The sequence below is a fragment of the Thalassophryne amazonica genome, chromosome 2, assembly GCF_902500255.1.
Source record: "Thalassophryne amazonica chromosome 2, fThaAma1.1, whole genome shotgun sequence".
In the NCBI taxonomy this organism is placed as follows: domain Eukaryota; kingdom Metazoa; phylum Chordata; class Actinopteri; order Batrachoidiformes; family Batrachoididae; genus Thalassophryne; species Thalassophryne amazonica.
Genome location: NC_047104.1, coordinates 144,741,040 through 144,760,457, shown reverse-complemented (window position 1 = coordinate 144,760,457; position 19,418 = coordinate 144,741,040). Strand labels below are relative to the sequence as shown.

Below are 19,418 nucleotides of genomic sequence, written 5' to 3'. Positions count from 1 at the left end.
ATCATCCTCTGCAGCGCTCTCCTGTCTGCTGCTGAGCACACCCCCCCCCCCCCCACCACCACCCACCCGTACCATGCTGTAATGCAGTACGCCAGGGTGCTTTCGATGGTGGCTCTGTAGAACAACACCAGCTGTTTCTCCTCCAGATTGTTCCTCCTGAGCACCCTCAGGAAGTGGAGTCTCTGCCGGGCTTTCTTCACCACCACTGTGGTGTTGGCAGTCCAGGAGAGGCTGTCAGAGAGCTGTACTCCCAGGAACCTGATGGAGCTGACCCTTTCCACACAGTCCCCTTGGATGTAGAGCGGGGCTGGGTCAGCCCTGTTCTTCCTGAAGTCCAGGATTATTTCTTTGTTTTTGTGGTGTTCAGTGGCAGGTTGTTAGCTGAACGCCACGCTGTCAGTCAGTTGACCTCGTCTCTGTAATGAGACTCATCTCCCCCCCTGAGATGAGCCCAGCCATGGTGGTATCATCCGCAAACTTTATGATGGTGTTTAAGAGATGGGTCAGAATGCAGTCATGAGTGTAAAGGGTGAACAGGAGGCGGCTCAGTACACAGCCTTGAGGGGAACCGGTGCTGAGTGTGATGGTGGAGGAAAGGTGGGGGCCAAGTTTCACAGACTGTGGGCGGTTCGTGAGGAAGTCCTTGATCCACTGACAGATGGGGATTGAGATGCCCAGATGTGTCAGTTTCTGGACCAGGATCTCTGGGATGATGTGGTTGAAGGCTGAGCTGAGGTCCAGGAAGAGCGTCCACACATAGCTCCCCGGGTGCTCCAGGTGGCTCAGTGCAGTGTGGAGAGCTGAGGTGATAGCGGCCTCTGTGGAGCGATTTGCCCTGTAGGCAAACTGGTGGGGGTCCAGAGTAGGAGGCAGACAGGCTCTGATGTGCTGAGAGACCAGTCTTTCAAAGCACTTCATGACCACAGGCGTAAGTGCAACAGGCCTGCAGTCATTTATGTACTCCACTGCAGACGTCTTTGGGACTGGAATTATGGTGGAGGATTTGAGGAAGAGTGGAATGATGGCCTGCGACAGAGACAGGTTAAAGATGCAGGTGAAAACTCCAGCCAGTTGGTCAGCACACGCTTTTAGTACCTTGCCAGGTACACCATCAGGGCCGGCCCCCTTCCTGGGGTTCAGCACCTTCAGCACAAATCTCACTTCGTGCTCCTGGAGTGTTAGTGTGCTCGTGCTGGAGAATGGTGGGTGTGGAGTTGCTGAGCAGGCAAAGAAGTGGTTTAGCTCCTCTGCCAGAGAGAGACACACGCACACACACAGAGGCCACTTTGGCATTATAATATAGATTGGGGAATCAAAAAATATAGCTCTCTTATTCACTTTTGTTGGAACTGATTTTGTGTTGACATGACAATAAAAATGACAATAAAAAAGGGGGGATGGGGGAGGCACTGATGTAAATGGTCTAAATTTGAGCATCACAGCGTTGACAGGGAAGCCTCATGATAATTACTTATATGGTTGTTTCCTAGCAACAGGGCTGGAGCTCTTTTAAAAGAGCCACATGTAATCAAGGTTATAAAGCATGACTAGATGGTTCAAGATATGAGCAGGTATCACTTTCCAGTGGATTAAAGGGTAAACAGAAGAAAAGAGAAAATGATAAAAGTAGAGGAAAGGGTGTTCATGCTCGGACTAGTGACAGAGATGAACAGAACGATGACAGGAATGAACTGGTAATGCAGGAGGAGGCAGGTGCCGAGTGGGCCTGAGAGAAATTCCCTCAAATTAAATATCTATCTAGCGATCACAGGATCTTACCACACCCACTCGCTGGAACGCACCCCTTCGAGCATCCACCCACCCTAGTTTTTTTATGAAAGTTGCTTAAATGCCCACCAAAATTAAATTCTATATTTTTTTTATTAAAGTTGATTAAACAGCCACCCTAAATTAATATTGTGACCCCCCCCCCCCAACACATTGTAAAAAGCTAAAAATAACAAGTTTTCACAATGTTTTTCTCATCGCTTCTGAGCCTTATTTGGGATATGGGGGCATCATGGCTGTGGTGAGAACTCAGTAATGCCTTATTTCAATGGCTGTTCTGGCAACAACATAATTTCTGACTGACATATTGCAGTTCATTTTTCCTGGGAATCAGGTCAACCTCCTGGTTGTCTTTTTAACCATCTGTCATTGTGATCACTGGACTACACATATGGTTGCTGATCTTGATCATTTCGGTCACTCTATGTTCAGCATTTCTTTGTTGTGAATTTCTTTTGTTTTATTTGTTAGTATGGCCAAAGCAGATGGTCATTGTACTAAATCTTTTCTGCTTGTGGTTTATTTCTATCATTTAGCTTTTGTTGTTTTCTTTTTCTGCTGTACTGCTCTGCCAATGACATTGCATGTTAGGAACGGCCACCATGTGTCTGAGACATGTGATCTCTGAGCAGGATTAGCTTTGCAGTAGTACTTTATAGCCTTGGATTAACAGCTGTCCACAATGACATCACCAGTGATGTTCCCCGTGTGGTAACCTATCGCAAGAACATTGAGAGTTGCTGTTTTAAGGTTTAAACAACAGTGCACAGAGTGTCAGGGGTAGCAAAACAGGCATGTGATTAAAATAGCACATAATGTTGAAATGGTGCAGGTTGACAGCTGGTACACGCTGGGAACCTTTTTGGTGGATGTCCAACTAAGTCTATACTTCCACAGCTGCTCAGCAGGCTCACACTGGGAGACAGCTCTTGCCTTTTGTCTTTTCATGGGTCTGAGGGATATTGTTGGTGGACATGTTGTTGTGTGGGCCGCTGAAGAGGAGGTACTGCTGGCCCACCACCAGAGGGCGCCCTGCCTGAAGTGCGGGCTTCAGGCACGAGAGGGCGCAGCCGCCTCATGGGAGCAGCCGGGAGTGACAGCTGTCTCTCATTACCACCTGACAGCTGTCACTCATCACCACATCATCATAAAAGCCAGACAGCAACTCCACCTCCCTGCAGAGATATCTTCTAGCCAAGAAGGTAAACTCTCAGCCATTTGACTGTGCCGTACGCACGTGATCTTTTTCTGAGTGTTTGCAAGAGATCCTGGTGACTGCTTTCAGCTGGTGCTGAGTTTTGTGGTCCGTGTAGGAGTGACGTTCTTCACCCCTCACGCCAAAACGGATAAGTAGCTCTCAGGCTCTGCGCTACTGTGTTACTGTGTTGGAGGTGGAGGTATTTTTTCCCACCTGGAGAAAGACTGCTGTTTTGCTGACTGTTTGCTGGGTGTGTGCTCACACCCACTCTTGATTGTTTCTGCTTCCTGCCAGCAGTACCAGATTCGACAGCCGGAGACGGTGATCACCTGGGGACTCGGGACTTGACGGCTCCAGTATTCTCCGGGTTCGGTGGCGGTGGAAATCGTGTGGGTGCCGGCTCCTCTCTGGACGGACGTCTTCTATCCTCGAGCCTGCCCACACATCACCTTGTATATCTTGACTGTAACCCAAATTCTATGTGTGTCTGTATTCTCGTTGTGCACATTTCACAACAGTAAAGTGTTGTATTTTGGCTCATCTATTGTCCGTTCATTTACGCCCCCTGTTGTGGGTCCGTGTCATTACACTTTCCCAACACGTGTCCCCTCAGTCGGCCTTCCACAGAGGCTCACCCCAGTCTTGGCAGATGCATACGGTGCAGAGAGTTCTTGTGGGTGTGATGCTTTGTGGATGGGTATCCCCTCTCCCCTCCCTATTCTTATGACCCTTTTTGGATATTTGATTTGTCCTCATTTCCTCAGCCCTCAAGAAGCAAATGCTCCCTGCCCCGGGAAGCCCTCTGCTGCCTCATTGTTGGTGTTTCAGGGTGTGGTTCAGGGTGAGACTCGACTGACCCTTTGACCACAGAACCTGGCAGAACAGAACCTCCACAGAACCTCCCTCCTTCATCGGTCCTCTAGTGGCTGCCAAGCCTACATAGGAAGTCTGAGTTGCTCTGTCTCTCCCAGCTATCGTCTGAAGGAGCTCACCACACCCCATATCTGGCCCTGGCTTACAGAGAGAGTTCACCATACTGTTGATGTAACATCATCACACTGCTGTTGTGCACTTGCCTGTGCCAATGACATCCACTCCTTGTTGGCTGAAGTGAGAACTACCTAAATCTGTAGATGTGTAGACAGCCCTTTTCTTTGTTCATTCTCACCAAATATCATTTAGTAAAACTGCTTGTGTTGGCTCTGCATTTGTTACCTTTAATGAGTTACCACCACATTAAAACCCACAGTATATCACAGTTTTTCTTTCTTCACACAGCAGCGTGCAGTGTGAGCGAGAAGGAGCCGGGGCTGTGTGAACACTGCAGGAAATTAGTATTGAAACTGTTTCAAATATTCAGAATTAGTCAGTATCCTCCCCAAAGAAAATGCAATTCCAGCTCATTTTACTTGTATTTTAAAAGTTAAGCAAAAGTCCCCTGTGCAGAAGTTTTGAACATAACACACACACACATGCTCAAAGGGATTATGAGTAAACTGAGCCTCTGCTCACATTGGTTAATTCATTCATTCATTCTATGTAAAAACCAACATAAGTTAATGTAACGTGTGTTGGTGTTTACAAATAAATGTGCTTTTGTAAAGTATGTCATTTTTTCATTTGTAAATAAAGACATTTGCAAAGATGTTAAGTTGTGATTCGACAACCGTATGATATAACCAGGTGCCAGTAGATGGCTGTTCAATGCATTTTGATGCATCTACTGAGTCGGGTATGGCACACTGTTGTCGACCTGAATCACAACTTAAACAGACTTTTTGGTTTTGCAAATGCCTTCTCTTTTTTACAAATGGAAAAAAAAATGACATATTTTACAAAAGCACATTTATTTCTAAACACCAACACACATGTTGCATTAACTTGTGTTGCTTTTTACATAGAATGAATGAATCAACCAATGTGAGCAGAGGCTCAGTTTACCCATAATCCCTATTGGCATCTGTGTGTGTTATGTTCAAAACTTCAGAATAAGTGCATTATTTTAAAATTAAAAGATATGTGTTATAATTTCACTTTGTACAAATGACAGAGTTGACATTAATGTAGTTATTCTATCCAGATTAATTTGATTTGTAATTCAAAACCATAAGTCAAACCTGCTTTCCTTTTCATGACCTCTGCCTCACGGCTGAACCACTGCATGCTGTGAAGGATAATGACTTTTTTTGTGGTAGCTTGGTGGCCAGGCTCCTTCTGCTGCGGTAGAGTTGAGCTCAATGTCTCTCAGCTGCCTCACTGCTGCAAAATACATAGCAGGGTTTAAACAGAGGTTTTAAACAGGATTTTTCATCGTTACTAACTATGTAAAAAAAACGTTAGCGGTCTAAAAATTATTGGAAGTAAATCTATCGGAAGCTAATTTTTCTGCTGATAAAGCTAATCTGCTAACAAAAAAATTGCCCTCACTAATTAGCCATTAGCGAATTTGGGGAAGTGTGCCCACCACTGGTTTGCATTCTCTATATTTGCAACCACTTCTTGCACTTCACAAGATGCTTTTTGATGCAGCGATCTGGTATTGAATTTATGTCTGTGTTATGTTTCATAGTAGGTAACGCACTGTTGGTGACATAATTGCACAATGGTGATAAATATGAGCATTCCTGGATCCATCATCGTCATTGTATCTTTCTGCCACATGCCGGACTTGAGTTGAGACGGTGAATGTGTAGCATCTTCCATCACAGTGGCTTCAGTTTCAGAGAAGAGGGTGAAGCTGATTAGCAGAACAGTGTGTTGTGGAGTGAACCATGCTGTGATTAGGAGTTTTCAGTCTTACTTCATTAATGTAAGTAAATGGTGTCATGCTGGTTACAACCCCCCCCCCCCCCCCCCCCCCCCCCACACACACACACACACACCCCTGTTTGTTAAGCAGCTCAGTATCAGAGTGTTACAGCCTAAAGACAGAGCAGCTATTGGCCAGATCATTCTCCTCATCCTATCCTCTCTCTGTTTTCTCTCTCTCAGCTGACAGCTTGTATCTTCCAATTCCTGCAGGGCCATGTGAGGCGAGGAACCAATAGTGTGTCAGGGAGGGTGGAACTAGGTGCTGTTGGCCAGCTCCAGGCAGAGATGCTGCATTTGGACCTCATCGACAGTGTTGATAAAGAGTCCCTGAAGGCTTCTGCCGTCGCACCCCCGTCTGCCACCAAGGACCCCGCCGCACCTGTTACCATGGATACCTACCGACCCAAAAGACCCACGACCCTCAACCTCTTCCCGATTGTGCCACGCACTCAGGTAACCCGAGCCTCACACACAGACAATCAGTGTGGGTCACTATTGATCCTGATTGATTAAGGGACAGAAGAAGAGTTTTATGTCTGTGTGTTTCTACTCGCATGTCAAATCCTAAAGCGGAAATATAAATCATAACGTGCGTGCCATCACCACTGGATGCACTACAATCGTTTGTCTTCCAGGGTGTGTTTAAGAGGCTGAACAATCGCTGCAATTGTCAAGAAAGGGAGCGAGAGAGAGAGAGAGTGAGGTTCTGTGCTTGGTGCTCATCACTGTTTTGTTTCCCCACTGTTAGAGCTCGTGACTGTGTGTTTGTGTGTCAGAGTGCGTACACGTGTGTGTGTTTTCACCTCACCTGGCATTTTACACAGCAGAGCACACCTGTCCCTTTGCTGAACTGTCTGTGACAAGTTCATTTTTAAACACATAGCAGTTGAGACAATAATCAACTGTTCTGATCGTCAATTAATGAATAAAGGGAAAAGAAGAGTACTTTTATCTTGCTTTTAAAGGTATGTTTGACATTTGATGTTAAGCCTCCTCAAACTTCAAAAGTTCTGTTCCTGTGCATGTGGGAATTCCTTTTCTGCAAGCAAAATAGGTGAGATGAGTCATTTTGGACTTCAGTGACGCACGTTTCTGTGCAACACGCCCAAGTACTCAGTGTGGGAGCTGAAGATAAAAGATACCTAAAGCCGCCTTTCTGAGGAGGTCGAGCCGTCTCCTTTCCATTTAACACAGCAGGCACAGAAATACAAATAGATTTTTATTTTGAATCTATTACTTTGGGGTTTATGGGTTTTTTTCTTTACAATCCAAAGTATCTGTTTCTGGGGCCTATGCATTAACTCAGAACAATTAAACTACATGAAATTTATGAAGACTGCAAAGACTGTTACAGCATTTCAAAAACCACAGCTCAAGCTTGTAGAATATTTGGAAAATCATGGTAAGCTATCAATAACATACCTTATAGTAAAAAGTCACTTATATTCTTGTGTAAATTCATGCAGCCTAAATCCATTCAAAGCCACAATGTCTTTTTTACAATGAAAGAAAGTCTAGATTAGTGTAAAAAAGTCACCTCATCTTGTCTAAAATCCTGTTTGAACAGCAGAATGTTTATTTTCCAGGGAGAGAAAAATTCTTAGTGTTTCCTGAGAGAGCACTTCACTTTTCCCGTTTCTTTTATCTTTCAGGTGTGTTGATGAAGCCAGCGACAATTCCAAAGATTCTTGTCCTCATAAGACTTTTTCAGTCTTTCTCGCCATCTTCTCTCAGTGCGACGTTGGTCCGTGACACAGACATGGTGCACAAATCTTCTTTTAAAAACCTGAAAGTTCTAAAAGTTTGGAATGTCCACATGCTACGTTTAGCTTAAGCGTCGCACAGGAGCCACACAGCGTCACCGCAGCAACCAACCAGTCCTGCTTTACGACAGCTGTCGTAACAGCTACGCTTTGAGTGGCATTTTTTCCTCCGTGAAACTCTGCGGATTTGAGGAAACCGATTTGTATCTGTAACACACAGATCAGTGTCTGCGGACTTAGAAAACTTACACGATGTCGTAAAAAAGAGAACGCTTTGCGATAAGCATTTTAAAAACTCAGTGATGTTCACGATTACAGAGTACATCACTAACACCCCACCCCATGATGACATCCACAGAATCCAGCAGATCCACTGAGTTTTCACAGCCCTGCTATTTCAAATCAAACATGAAAAACATCATCAAATTTGTTATTACTTTACAGAAAGTGAAGAAAAAGGAATATTTGTCATTGCGGCGGTACAGGTTGACACAGGTTGATACAGGCTGACAATATTAGGCCAATATTAGTGTCTGCATTTCCTTTCTGTGACCCTTATTACACCCTTACAGGTGGCCCCTTATTTAAGAACAAAGTCAGCCGTTGTATGTGCTGGTTGTCCTGCATTTCTCTCTGAAAATCAGAGCAAAATGGCTTCTTCCAGACATTGTTCAGAGGAACGCTGTACTTTGATTAAAAAAGTTATTATAAAGAAGTGCAGAAAATGATAGACTGCTCAGCTAAAATGATTTCAAATGCTTTAAAATGGCAACCAAAACCAGGGAGATGTGGAAGAAAATGAAAAACCATTCAAATGGATCAAATAATAGTCACAATGGCAAGGACTCAGCCAGTGATCAGCTCCAGGATGATCAAAGATGGTCTAAAGTTACCTGTGAGTACTGTAACAATTAGAAGATGCCTATGTGAAGCCAAGCTTTGGGCAAGAAGCCCCCACAAAGTCCCATTGTTGAAAAAAATTGACGTGCTGTAAAGGTTGCAATTTGCAACACATTGACTGGCCTAAAAAGAAATGGCACAACATGTTCTGGGCTGCTGAAAGCAAGATTGTTCTTTTTGGGTCTCGAGGCTGCAGATGGTTTGTCAGGCAACCTACAAAAACTGAATTTAAGCCACAGTACACTGTGAAGACAGTGAAGCCTGGTGGAGCAAGCATCATGATATGGGGATGTATGGTGTCGGGCCTGTTTATCACATAGTAGTGATCATGGATCAGTTTGAGTACATTAGTTTAGATTATTTAAGGAACAATGTAGAGCATCATTAAGCTCAATGAGACAGAGATGAGTTGCACCAGATTATAGCTAAATAGCTAATTTCCATCCACAGTCCCTGGGCACATCAAATAATTTAACAGTGAAATTGCACAATATTCTAAAATTCGTCTGCCACAATAACTCACTTTCACAGGCAAACAACATCATACCAGTCAGATCATATTACATACATTCATCTACCACAGAACAATACACCATTCTCTACACAATACTAATCAGTTTAATTTCTACTAGTATTTACAACACGGCTTAAATTACTTTGAAATACATGCCCCATAGAGGCTGTACTATTATACATCTAAAAACAAAATAGATTATATGTAAGAAAACATGGAAATAACATTGAACAATTTCTTACACAGATAATAATAAGAAGAACTGACTCAGAGTCAGTGCTGGCACGTCTGACCATTCAACAGCCACTTTTTTTTAATTCAGTGGTGAAAATAAAATAATTTGTTTGGCTTTTTAGTGCAGTAGGAAGATTGTTCCATTCTTTAATCACTCTCTATGAAAAAGCTGTCTGTGCAAAAGTTGTTTTACGTTTTGGAACTGTACACTGCCCCCTGGTAGTGGAGCGTGAACCTCTGTTTGTCACTTGAGATGTTAACTGGACAAAGTTCTGCAGAGGAGCAGGTGCAGAGTTATATAATTCTATGCACTAATCGGATACTAGCCATTCTTTGAATATCTTCAAAATTCAACAATCTGTATTTTTCTGGAACATGGCAGTGATGGTGCTGCCTTGTTCTCCGGTCCAAAATTTTTAAGGCTTGTTTGTGTTAAAATAGGTTTTTGCTGCTTTCAAAGTTAGAGAGTTCCTGATACATTTAAAAGTTGCTGTATTAAATTTAAGTCTGTGACAAATTTGTTTTACATGTTTTTTAAAGGTAAGCGAAGGATCTAATGTAATGCCTAGGTATTTATATTCTGTTAGATTTTCAATCTGTTCCCCATTTACATACACATTTGGAAGGTTACACTTTTTTGATTTGCTGTAGAAATACATAGTGGATGTTTTCTTTATGTCTAAGGTTAAACTTGACTCTAATAGCCACGCTGCCACGTTACCCATGGCCTCAGTCAATTTAGTAGCTACCTGCTCAGCGTCTCTCCCCCAAGTATAAATGACTGTGTCATCTGCATACATTTGAATATAAATATCCTCCTGTATCACAGATGGCAAGTCTTTTACATAGAGGTAGAAGAGCAACAGACAGCCCAATGTCAACGGCTGTGATAGAGAATGTGATATCATTAATGCTAACACATTGACAACGGTCTGACAGATACGATTTTAACCAGGTCAGAATATTCACAGACAGTTTTAATTTGGAGAGAAGAACCGGGTAACTGACTGTGTCAAAGGCCTTTCGTAGATCTAAAAAAGTTCCGCCTACTACTCCTCCATTATCCAGATTTTTTTTTCATGTTTTTGACAAGGAGGCAGCAAGCTGTTTCTGTTGAGTGGTTTGTCCTGAACCCAAACTGCATAGGATGTAGCAAGTTTTCAGCCTCGAGATGTTCATTGAGTTGCCTAACCCTAACCCTAACCCATCCTTTTCAAGAGCCTTTGACACAACTAGGAGAATACTAATGGGTCTACAGTTGTTAATGTCTTGCTTATTCCCTGTTTTATGGATAGGAATGACAGTTGCTGTTTTTAAAGTCTTTGGAAATATGTTTACCACTATGGATTGATTTACAAGTCTGGTGATCCGCACTGTTAAGCTGTCTTTGTAAGTTTTTATGAAAAGGGTATTTCGGCTAAGAATATCCTGACACCGTGAGCTAGACAGTGAAGTGAGGATTTTGTGTTACTCTGTACCACTGGTCAAAGCAAAATTTAACTCATTCATATTGTGCATGCAAAACTATTTACATGTAGTTTGTGGGAACGTCTGAATGAGCATTTGAACAGATTCAATAAAATAATGATTAAAAGAATCTCCAATGGTGAGACTATCAGATATAGTTGTCATTCACATTTAGTGTTATTTTATAGTCCCTTGTTTGTCCTCTTCCTGATATTTTATCAATGCTTTTCCACAACTGTTTAATATTTCCTTTCGCAGCCTTAATTAATTCTAAATAAAAATCTGCTTTTGCTTTCCTTATCTGCATTGTAACCTTATTCCTTAGGTTTTTAAAATTCATTTTATCTGTAATATGTCCCATTTTAACAGATATTTTAAGTGCTGAATCCCTTTTTCTCATAAGAGCCCAAATATTTCCAAGAATATTTCAGAATACCCGAAGAGGCCATGCTGCCTCATGCCAAAGAGGAAATGCCCTCAAAATGGATGCTTCAACAAGACAACAACCCCAAACTCACCAGTAAGTGAGTAGGATCTTGCTGCAGACCAGCACAATTAGTGTTATGGAGTGGCCAGTCCAATCTCCAGACCTTAATCCAATAGAAAACTTGTGGGGTAACATCAAAAATGCTGTTTCTGAAGCAAAACCAAGAAGTGCAAAGGAATTGTGGAATATACACCAATCGTTCTGGGCTAGAATACCTGTTCATAGGTGCCAGAAGTTGGTGGACTCCATACAACATAGAAGTGGCACAATTCTCAGAAACAGTGGTTATACAGCTAAATAACAGTTCAGTGATTCACCTCAGATTTAAAAAACAAAACAAAAACTATCTGGCTCGAGCGGGATTGCAAACCCTAGTCTGAACAGGGTCTTATAACACAAACTATATCAATGAGGTAATCTGTACCTTGTGAGATATGTAGGGTATCAAGTGGTTGTAGGAGGGAGTGGAAGAGGTGTTGCATAAATGAAAGTCTGAAATACTTCAGTCTAACGGATCTGTGGTGGATGACTGCTGCTTCTGCTCGAGCACTGATACTTTGTCACTTGTGAGTTTACCATCTTAGCAATGCAGCAGCACCTTGCAGCAGCACCTTATTGTAAAGGAAGTAACAGTTGGCACTGTAATTGGTTTACTCCATGTTGTGCCTAAAATGCACCCTAATTAAGTGATTAAGTGCAACCCCATTGCACCCTGTGCCCTACTTTGTACTCATATTGCACCCTGTGTAAACAGCAGTTTGAATTTGGACACGCCCCTAATGCACTTGCACTAACTCGTCAAGATAGATCCCGATACTTACTTTTGCCAAAATATCTCAACAGGTGCTCAGCATCATGGGTATAAATTACAATATCCACATCAGTTGACAGTTTACACTGTTTGTGTGAGTTGGTTCTCCTTCAGGCCCCAGACACCCAGTAACCACTGGAGTCTTATTTATTGACAAAATCTCTTCCTGACTGGAAGGTGTAACTTTGGGCTCTGAGAAACTATAATGGTCTGATTAAAACTTCCATGCATCAGTGTTCAAAACCTGCTCATTCCACTTAAGGGTCACAGTGGGTGAGGCGCTGGTCCCTATCTTAATGGTCACGGAGCAAGAGGTGGGTACACCCTCAACAGGCTGGCAGTCTATCATGGGACAGATATATAGTATGTAGACAAACAAACATGTTCACAAACTCACCCTCACTCACATATACAGTCAATTTAGATTCATGCTACCAGGAAACAGAAGTCCCTGACCCTTTCCACACTGGTCCCCCCAGCGATAATGGCCTGAATGTCTGTTTTGTTTCTCATGAAGTCTATGATTAGCTCCTTGGTTTTGGATGTGTTTAGAAGCAGGTTATTTTCTCTACACCACACTGTCAGCTGTTCCACCTTATCCCAATAAGCAGACTCATCTCCTCCAGTGATGCAGCCTACCACTGTGGTGACATCTGCATACACCTCACCAATTCACCTAACCTGCATGTCTTTAGAAGTGTGAGAAAGCCAGAGGACCTGGGACCTTCTCATTTTGAGGCAACAGTGCTAACAACTAATCCACTAGTGATGAAACTTGCTTGAACTTAATGTGACTAAAAGTAAAGAATTAATCATTGACTTTGGAAAAACCAGCAGTAAGCCAATGGCTCATAATGTACACAATGAAGTCCAAATTGTGGAGATGTACACTTATTTGCGAACAGAGTTCAATTCTCAACTTAAGTTTGGTGTAAATACATACTCTATCACCAAGCAAGGACAACATTTTTGCTTAATGTAGAAACTGAGTTGGTTCAGTATATCTGAAAATGTATCTGGAAATATTTCATGTTAGTTTTTCAGTCTTTTGTTGAAAGTCTTTTGACTTTTTTTTGTTATGCTTATTTAATGGGTTTCCTGTGAATGTCAACAATAGTCAGCCTACTCCAACACTATTGGACCAAGCTAAAAAACGTGTGCTCACTGTGTAAGAAGCATGTGTTTCAAAAAGCAAAAGGAATTAATGGACAATCTAACCACTTTCTCTCCAGTGAGTTTGCCTTAATGCACTCAGGATGGCGCTATTATGCACCCCTGAGGAAAACAAGCCATTAGGTAAATTCCTTTATTCCCTCAGCTGTCAAGCCGTTGAATGTGAACATTAATAATTAGGCTTGTGGCTCCTTTCATCAGCCCATTTGTGGTGAACTGTGGGTGTCGGCGTGTGTTTGCCGCTGGCAGTCTTGGACTCATCTTGATCTGTTGCCACTGACATGTTGACAGGCTGATGTTGGAGTGTTGTTAATTTTTTATGTATGTTATTTATTTTTGTTGTTAATATTTACTCTGCAAATCAGGAAGTTTGTCAAACAGAATTGGCTATTTTAAGATCTATAAAGTTGTTTGAGTTATGTCACGTAATGTATATCCCTTATTAGCTTTTCCATTCCCGGGCTGATATCTTCTTAAACATCATGGCCAGGGAAAGACTAACAGTTTATGTCACTGTATAATTTGGAAGCACGGATGATAACGGTAGATATCATGTACTAGGGTTGTCATAAAATTTCTAAGTAAATGCTCCTTAAGTCCTGGTCACACCGAATAATAAAGCCATGAATAATGAGCCACGTATGGATTTGTCAGAAATTTCAGTGATTATTTGAATAATGAGCCATGTATATGATGTTCTTCTGAAGGAATTGCAGGAAATGGATGTTAAAAAAGGCTCCAAGGGCTTTCTCAGAGTGGAACCTTCTCTGTTGCACGTAGTCTGTCCTGTCTTTGTAGCTGCCAGGTACTCTGATAATGGGCCTCTAACAGCCGCGTACTCACGACTAACATGCCTCTAACATCCTTGTTTGTGCTCGTAGTACCTCATACACAAATTGCACTGTGCTATTTTTGCGAAATTTTGAGCTTCTTGAAATTATCGCCATGCTAGGAGATGAGCCACGTTAGCCGAATAATCTGCCTCTAAGAGCCACTATTCTCCCACATTTGTTGAATAACTCCACTTGCACAAAAAAAAAAGAAAAATAATTTTTTGGATTGTGGGCAGTTGTAGTAGAATGGTACCCTGTGTAATTGGGGCATTAGATCAAATCCACAACTGGTATTGCTCACAAAAATGCAATAGTGCATCACAAATTTCATAGGAATGTCATCCATCTCATAATATGGTACCAGCAATTGCTTCAGATGGTAAAAATAGAAGCAACGCAGATAAGCAGGCAGCCTTCTGACTGCAGTGTGATGAATGAGTTGTGAACCGGTCGTGCACTGCAGCAATGCAGAGCTTTGTGCTGCTCGGTGACTGTTTCCAGGTCAGTGGTTCACTCAGAAATGTAAAACTTTTGCCCTGCTTCATTCTGTGGCAGAGATGTTATTTTCCAGTGTGTTCAGTTGAATAACGCCGACCATAACACAGACGCACGCACGCATGCACAAATCCATTAATCATTGTTTTATGAAATTATCAGAGGGAAAATACCTTGGGTGGAACAGGAGGTGATGGAAAATTAATTAATTTCATTTAATTTATTTTGTGCCATATCACAATATAGGTTTCCCCAAGGCACTTCACAAGGGTAAGATCAATAGTGGTAAGGAAAAAAAAAATTCCCTCAGACATTGCTTACTTTTAAGCAGGTAGTAGAGAATGACTCCACCCAGCTGTGGGCTACTGTTGTGTTGTGTTTTTGTCATTTTGGGCATCTTTTGAGCGTGAACATGCTGCTGATTTGAGATCAGAATATATTTTGTGTCACATTTTGTACAGAAATCTAATCCTGCAGACAGACTGATTTCACAAAGAAGCTACCTGAGTGTCACTTCAGTCACCATGCCAGTGTTTACACATTAACAACAAAACCACCCATTCATTACAAATAAATTAACAATGACTGAAAAACGTCTGATTTTATCCAGAAGTAATTGGACAGTTAATTAGACCAACACAATTCTTGTAATCTTACGTCTGTACACAACCACAGTGGAGTTTAAATGAAAACAGTCAAAATGTGCTCAAAGTGTAGAATGTCTGCTCGATTTGAATGAGTTTAACAAAATATCAAATGAATCTTTTAGGAATTATTTGTATGCATATTTCCCCCGTTTTCAGAGCCCATAAGAACAATCTAAATATAATAATTGTTTTTATGCAAATTATCACTGATGCAGGCAAATGATAATGAACAAATGAACATTTCCAATGTCCAGGGCTGAACCCATATCAATCATTAAGAAATACAAACAGTTTGTGCATGCTAAATGTGTCTGGAGTAATTTTGGGCACCAAAAATGGTTCCAATACAGCACCAGATCTTATGCTGTTTGTTTCTGCCATCTAACTGACCCAGTCAAAATGCACATTTTGGTGTCTCATTTTGGCACCACATACAGTGTGTGTATTGAACAGTATTAATCAGGATAAGGAAGAAATTACGCATAATTTTTTAACATCATCACAACAGGACTTATAGTACTTCTGTGCTTTATTGTGTGTGCTTGTAGTTTTCAGCAGGAAGCTAAGAATAAAATTATATATATATATATATATATATATATATATATATACGAGGTCTGTTAGAAAAGTATCCAACCTTTTTTATTTTTTTTCAAAAACCATTTGGATTTGAATCACGTGTGATTGCATCAGCCAAGCTTGAACCTTCGTGCGCATACGTGAGTTTTTTCACGCCTGTCGGTTGCGTCATTCGCCTGTGAGCAGGCTTTGAGTGAGGTGTGGTCCACCCCTCTCGTCTATTTTTTATTGCGAATAAATGTCTGAACGATTTGGAGCTTTGCTGCATCAATTTTTTTCCAGAAACTGTGAGAGACCGCCAGGTGGACACCATTCGGAAAATTAATATGGCTTTCAGGGACGATTTTATGGGGATTACTCAGATTAAGGAGTGATCCAGACGGTTTAAAGACCGCCCACAACTGCTGAGAGCGCAGCGCGCTCCCAGCCCCCATCGACAGGCTGACACCCCGCTGGAACAACCAGATCATTTCCAACGTGAAGGCTTTGTTGATCCAGGACCTCGTCTGACTTTCACAAAAAGGCTGAAGATGTGGACATCAACACTTTTTCGGCACATTCCACCATTACAGGAGTTTTTTTTCATGGAAAGAAAAGCGGAGGGACGCGCCACGGAGCCGTTCATTATGCGGGACAAAACCACCTCGGTGTTGGTCTCACAGGACGGCTTAAAGGTGGATTTCAGATGGATTCCGGTTGCTTTTCAGTCGTGTGATTATCCGATTGTGATTGTGCATGAGCTGGACCTGCCCCAACATGTCCTGGAAGGCTTCATCACGGCGTTGCTTTGCGCCATGCAGCTCCACCGAGACGTGCGGAATTCCTCCGCACGTCTGTCTCAATGTGCCGAAAAAATGCTGATGTCCACTCTTTTCACAATTCCTGTGCTAGTCAGACGACATACCGGCTCAAGACAGCGTCCAGTTTAGAAATGAACGGCACATTCCACTGTTACAGGAGTTTTTGTCATGGAAAGAGGAGCGGCTCCACCGTGCGTCGCAGTGGAGCTGCATGGCACAAAGCAACGCCGTGATGAAGCCTTCCAGGACATGTTGGGGCAGGTCCAGCTCATGCACAATCACAATCGGATAATCACACGACTGAAAAGCAACCGACAGCCGTCTGAAATCCACCTTTAAGCTGTCCTGTGAGACCAACACCGAGATGATTTTGTGCCGCGTAATGAACGGTTCCGTGGCGCGTCCCTCCGCTCCTCTTTCCAATATATGACAGCTAAATAGCTCCTTGTCATTTGATTGCCGGATTCTGTGTCATGTCTCAGTGACTATGCTTACATGCAGCCAATAACCCTTTCATAACTGGAATATTAGCAATAACCTGGTTGCGCACAGCCATGTAAACACCCGCAAAAACCTGAATATGCTCATATTCGTGTTTTTAAAAACCCGAATGTGATGGTGATGGTCTAGTGGTTAAGGCATTGGGTTTGAGACCAGAAGATCCTATGTTCAAATCCCAGCCTGACTGAAAAATCACTAAGAGCCCTCAGTCAAGGTCCTTAATCCCTGAGTTGCTCCCGGTGTGTAATGAGCGCCTTGTATGGCAGCACCCTCACAGCGGGGTGAATGTGAGGTTAGGGTTAAGGTTAGGCATTATTTGTAAAGCGCTATATAAATGTAGTCCATTTACAATTTACCATTTAGTGTCTGTAACAACAGTGAACTGGCATCATGTGTCCTCTTTGGAAGGCCTGAAGGACACTCTGGCTTTGATGGCATCAGGGGCTATCAAGTTCTGAAAGTTGTTTGAGATCCTCCCTTGTGGCGATGGGAAGAGCGAATTAGGGAGAAAGAGAGAATGAGGGAGGGAGAGAGATTGGAATAGGTGGGTGGAGAAATGGAATCTCCTGCCTATCTGTGAGGAAGATAATGCGTTGTTCAAAATAAGATCTCTTCCTGTCTGCCCACCCACTGGGCATGACTCAACTTCCCATCTACGTCTGCCAGGCAGGCACGATGGCATCACCATGGAGACCAGTGAATCAGCAAGTCGGACAGCTGCATCTTCTGAAACAAGAACTTTTCTTCAAAACAGCTTTGCATATGAGCTGAAGCGGGTTTGTTTCGCTCAGAGCACCGACTCGCACACAGATATAACCTTGTCAACCTGAGAATATGCAAAAGAATACAACCACAGACATGGTTTTAAAGAGAAATTTACATTGAATAAATCCTGTAATTTAATTGCTGATGCGCGTGTGTGTGTGTTCGCAGTAGCTAAAAAAAGAACTTCAGTTCCCTTTAAATTCACAACATGAAGCATTGACAAAAGAGTCCCTGAACATTCAGCAGAATAAAAGCGGTGTGTGTGAGAGAAACAAAGATGCATACATTCGCTTTCTCTATCCAGAACTCAGTGACCTAATCTCTCTCTCTCTCTCTCTCTCTCTCTCTCTCTCTCTCTCTCTCTCTCTCTCTCTCTCTCTCTCTCTCTCTCTCTCTCTCTCTCTCTCTCTCTCTCTCTCTCTCTCTCACTTTTTTCTACCACATCCTCCTTTTATTTTTCTACTTTTTCCAGGACACACTAAACAACAACTCCCTTGGGAAGAAGTACAGCTGGCAGGAGAAGGTTTCAGGTTCGTCCTCGCCGCTCAAAACAGGTGAGTTCCGCTGACGCACATCCAACATAGTAAATCTGACATCACTGCAGTATGGTGGAACCCTGCATGAACAGAAACCTTTTCCTCGACATGGTTGGGTTCTTTCTAAAACTTGATTTTACTGAACATCTAGCTGTTTGTTCTAAAATGCTGAAGCAGTTTCACACATTTTGAAATATTTTCCATTGCACACACGCTGTTCATTCAGCACATGATGACTCAGATCTGCCAACGCCACATTCAGTCTTTCACTCTTCTCTTTATATTAATGTAGTTACTGAAAATAATGTGAGAGCTATTGAGGCTGGCACACTGGAAATTTTCTTGAGTAAAATTTTCTTTCTGGGATAACATTTGATCCCAGTCTAAATAGAGTGAAAAACACTCTATTCTAATCCAATTACATTTTTTCCGCAAATCTGGTTAATCGTCTGAGATTTCAGACCGTATAATATCGGGGTAACGGTGGAAAAATATTTGACCATTTCACGTTTAGATGTATTACTCCGCGCCCTGACCAGTGTTCTGGCGAGATGTCATTCCTGGATGCGGAACTGTCGATTTATGCAAAGAGACACACAATTCAACAGAACACTGGCTGCATGCACTGCTACCTGTTAGCGCGGTTAGCTGAGAGAGAGAGAGAAAGTCGCGTACTGCCACCGGTGCTGAAATGGGTGAATTTAAGCTACCATATGAAAGTATCAGTGTGGATTCTGATACAGAATTACCATTTCACATTTGATGGATTTGATTGATTTTCACGTTTGATGGATAACTTTGAACCCTAACCCCTGTTGGAGCAACGCTGTCTCAACGGTAAACCTCGCCGACCAAATTAACTACAGAAAAATAAACGATGGAACTGGATTAGAATGGGAATAACCCCCTTGTCTGTAATGATTTGCGGACGTTCATGCTGTTATACGGTCGCAAATAGCTGTTTGACGGCTCCGCTAACATGTCGCTGTAAAACTCCTTTTTAAAACTCAGTTTGCGACCTTATAACCATCATGAACATCTGCAAATCATCAGACACAACAGGGTTATTCCGTAATTGTAGAGTGAAGTCAGCTCGACTGGTGTCACCGACTGAAC

At 42.4% G+C, this 19,418-nt stretch overlaps 1 protein-coding gene across 2 annotated transcripts in view; it reads left to right on the top strand.

The window, feature by feature from the left end:
- Positions 1-19,418, top strand: part of mapk8ip1b (mitogen-activated protein kinase 8 interacting protein 1b) — a 167,447-nt gene that overhangs the window by 88,612 nt on the left and 59,417 nt on the right. For both annotated transcript variants that reach the window (XM_034195538.1, XM_034195547.1), the window contains exons 3-4: positions 6,008-6,250; positions 18,239-18,320. In XM_034195538.1, coding sequence (XP_034051429.1) covers positions 6,008-6,250; positions 18,239-18,320 — 325 coding nt within the window. The remainder of the gene's footprint in view (positions 1-6,007; positions 6,251-18,238; positions 18,321-19,418) is intronic.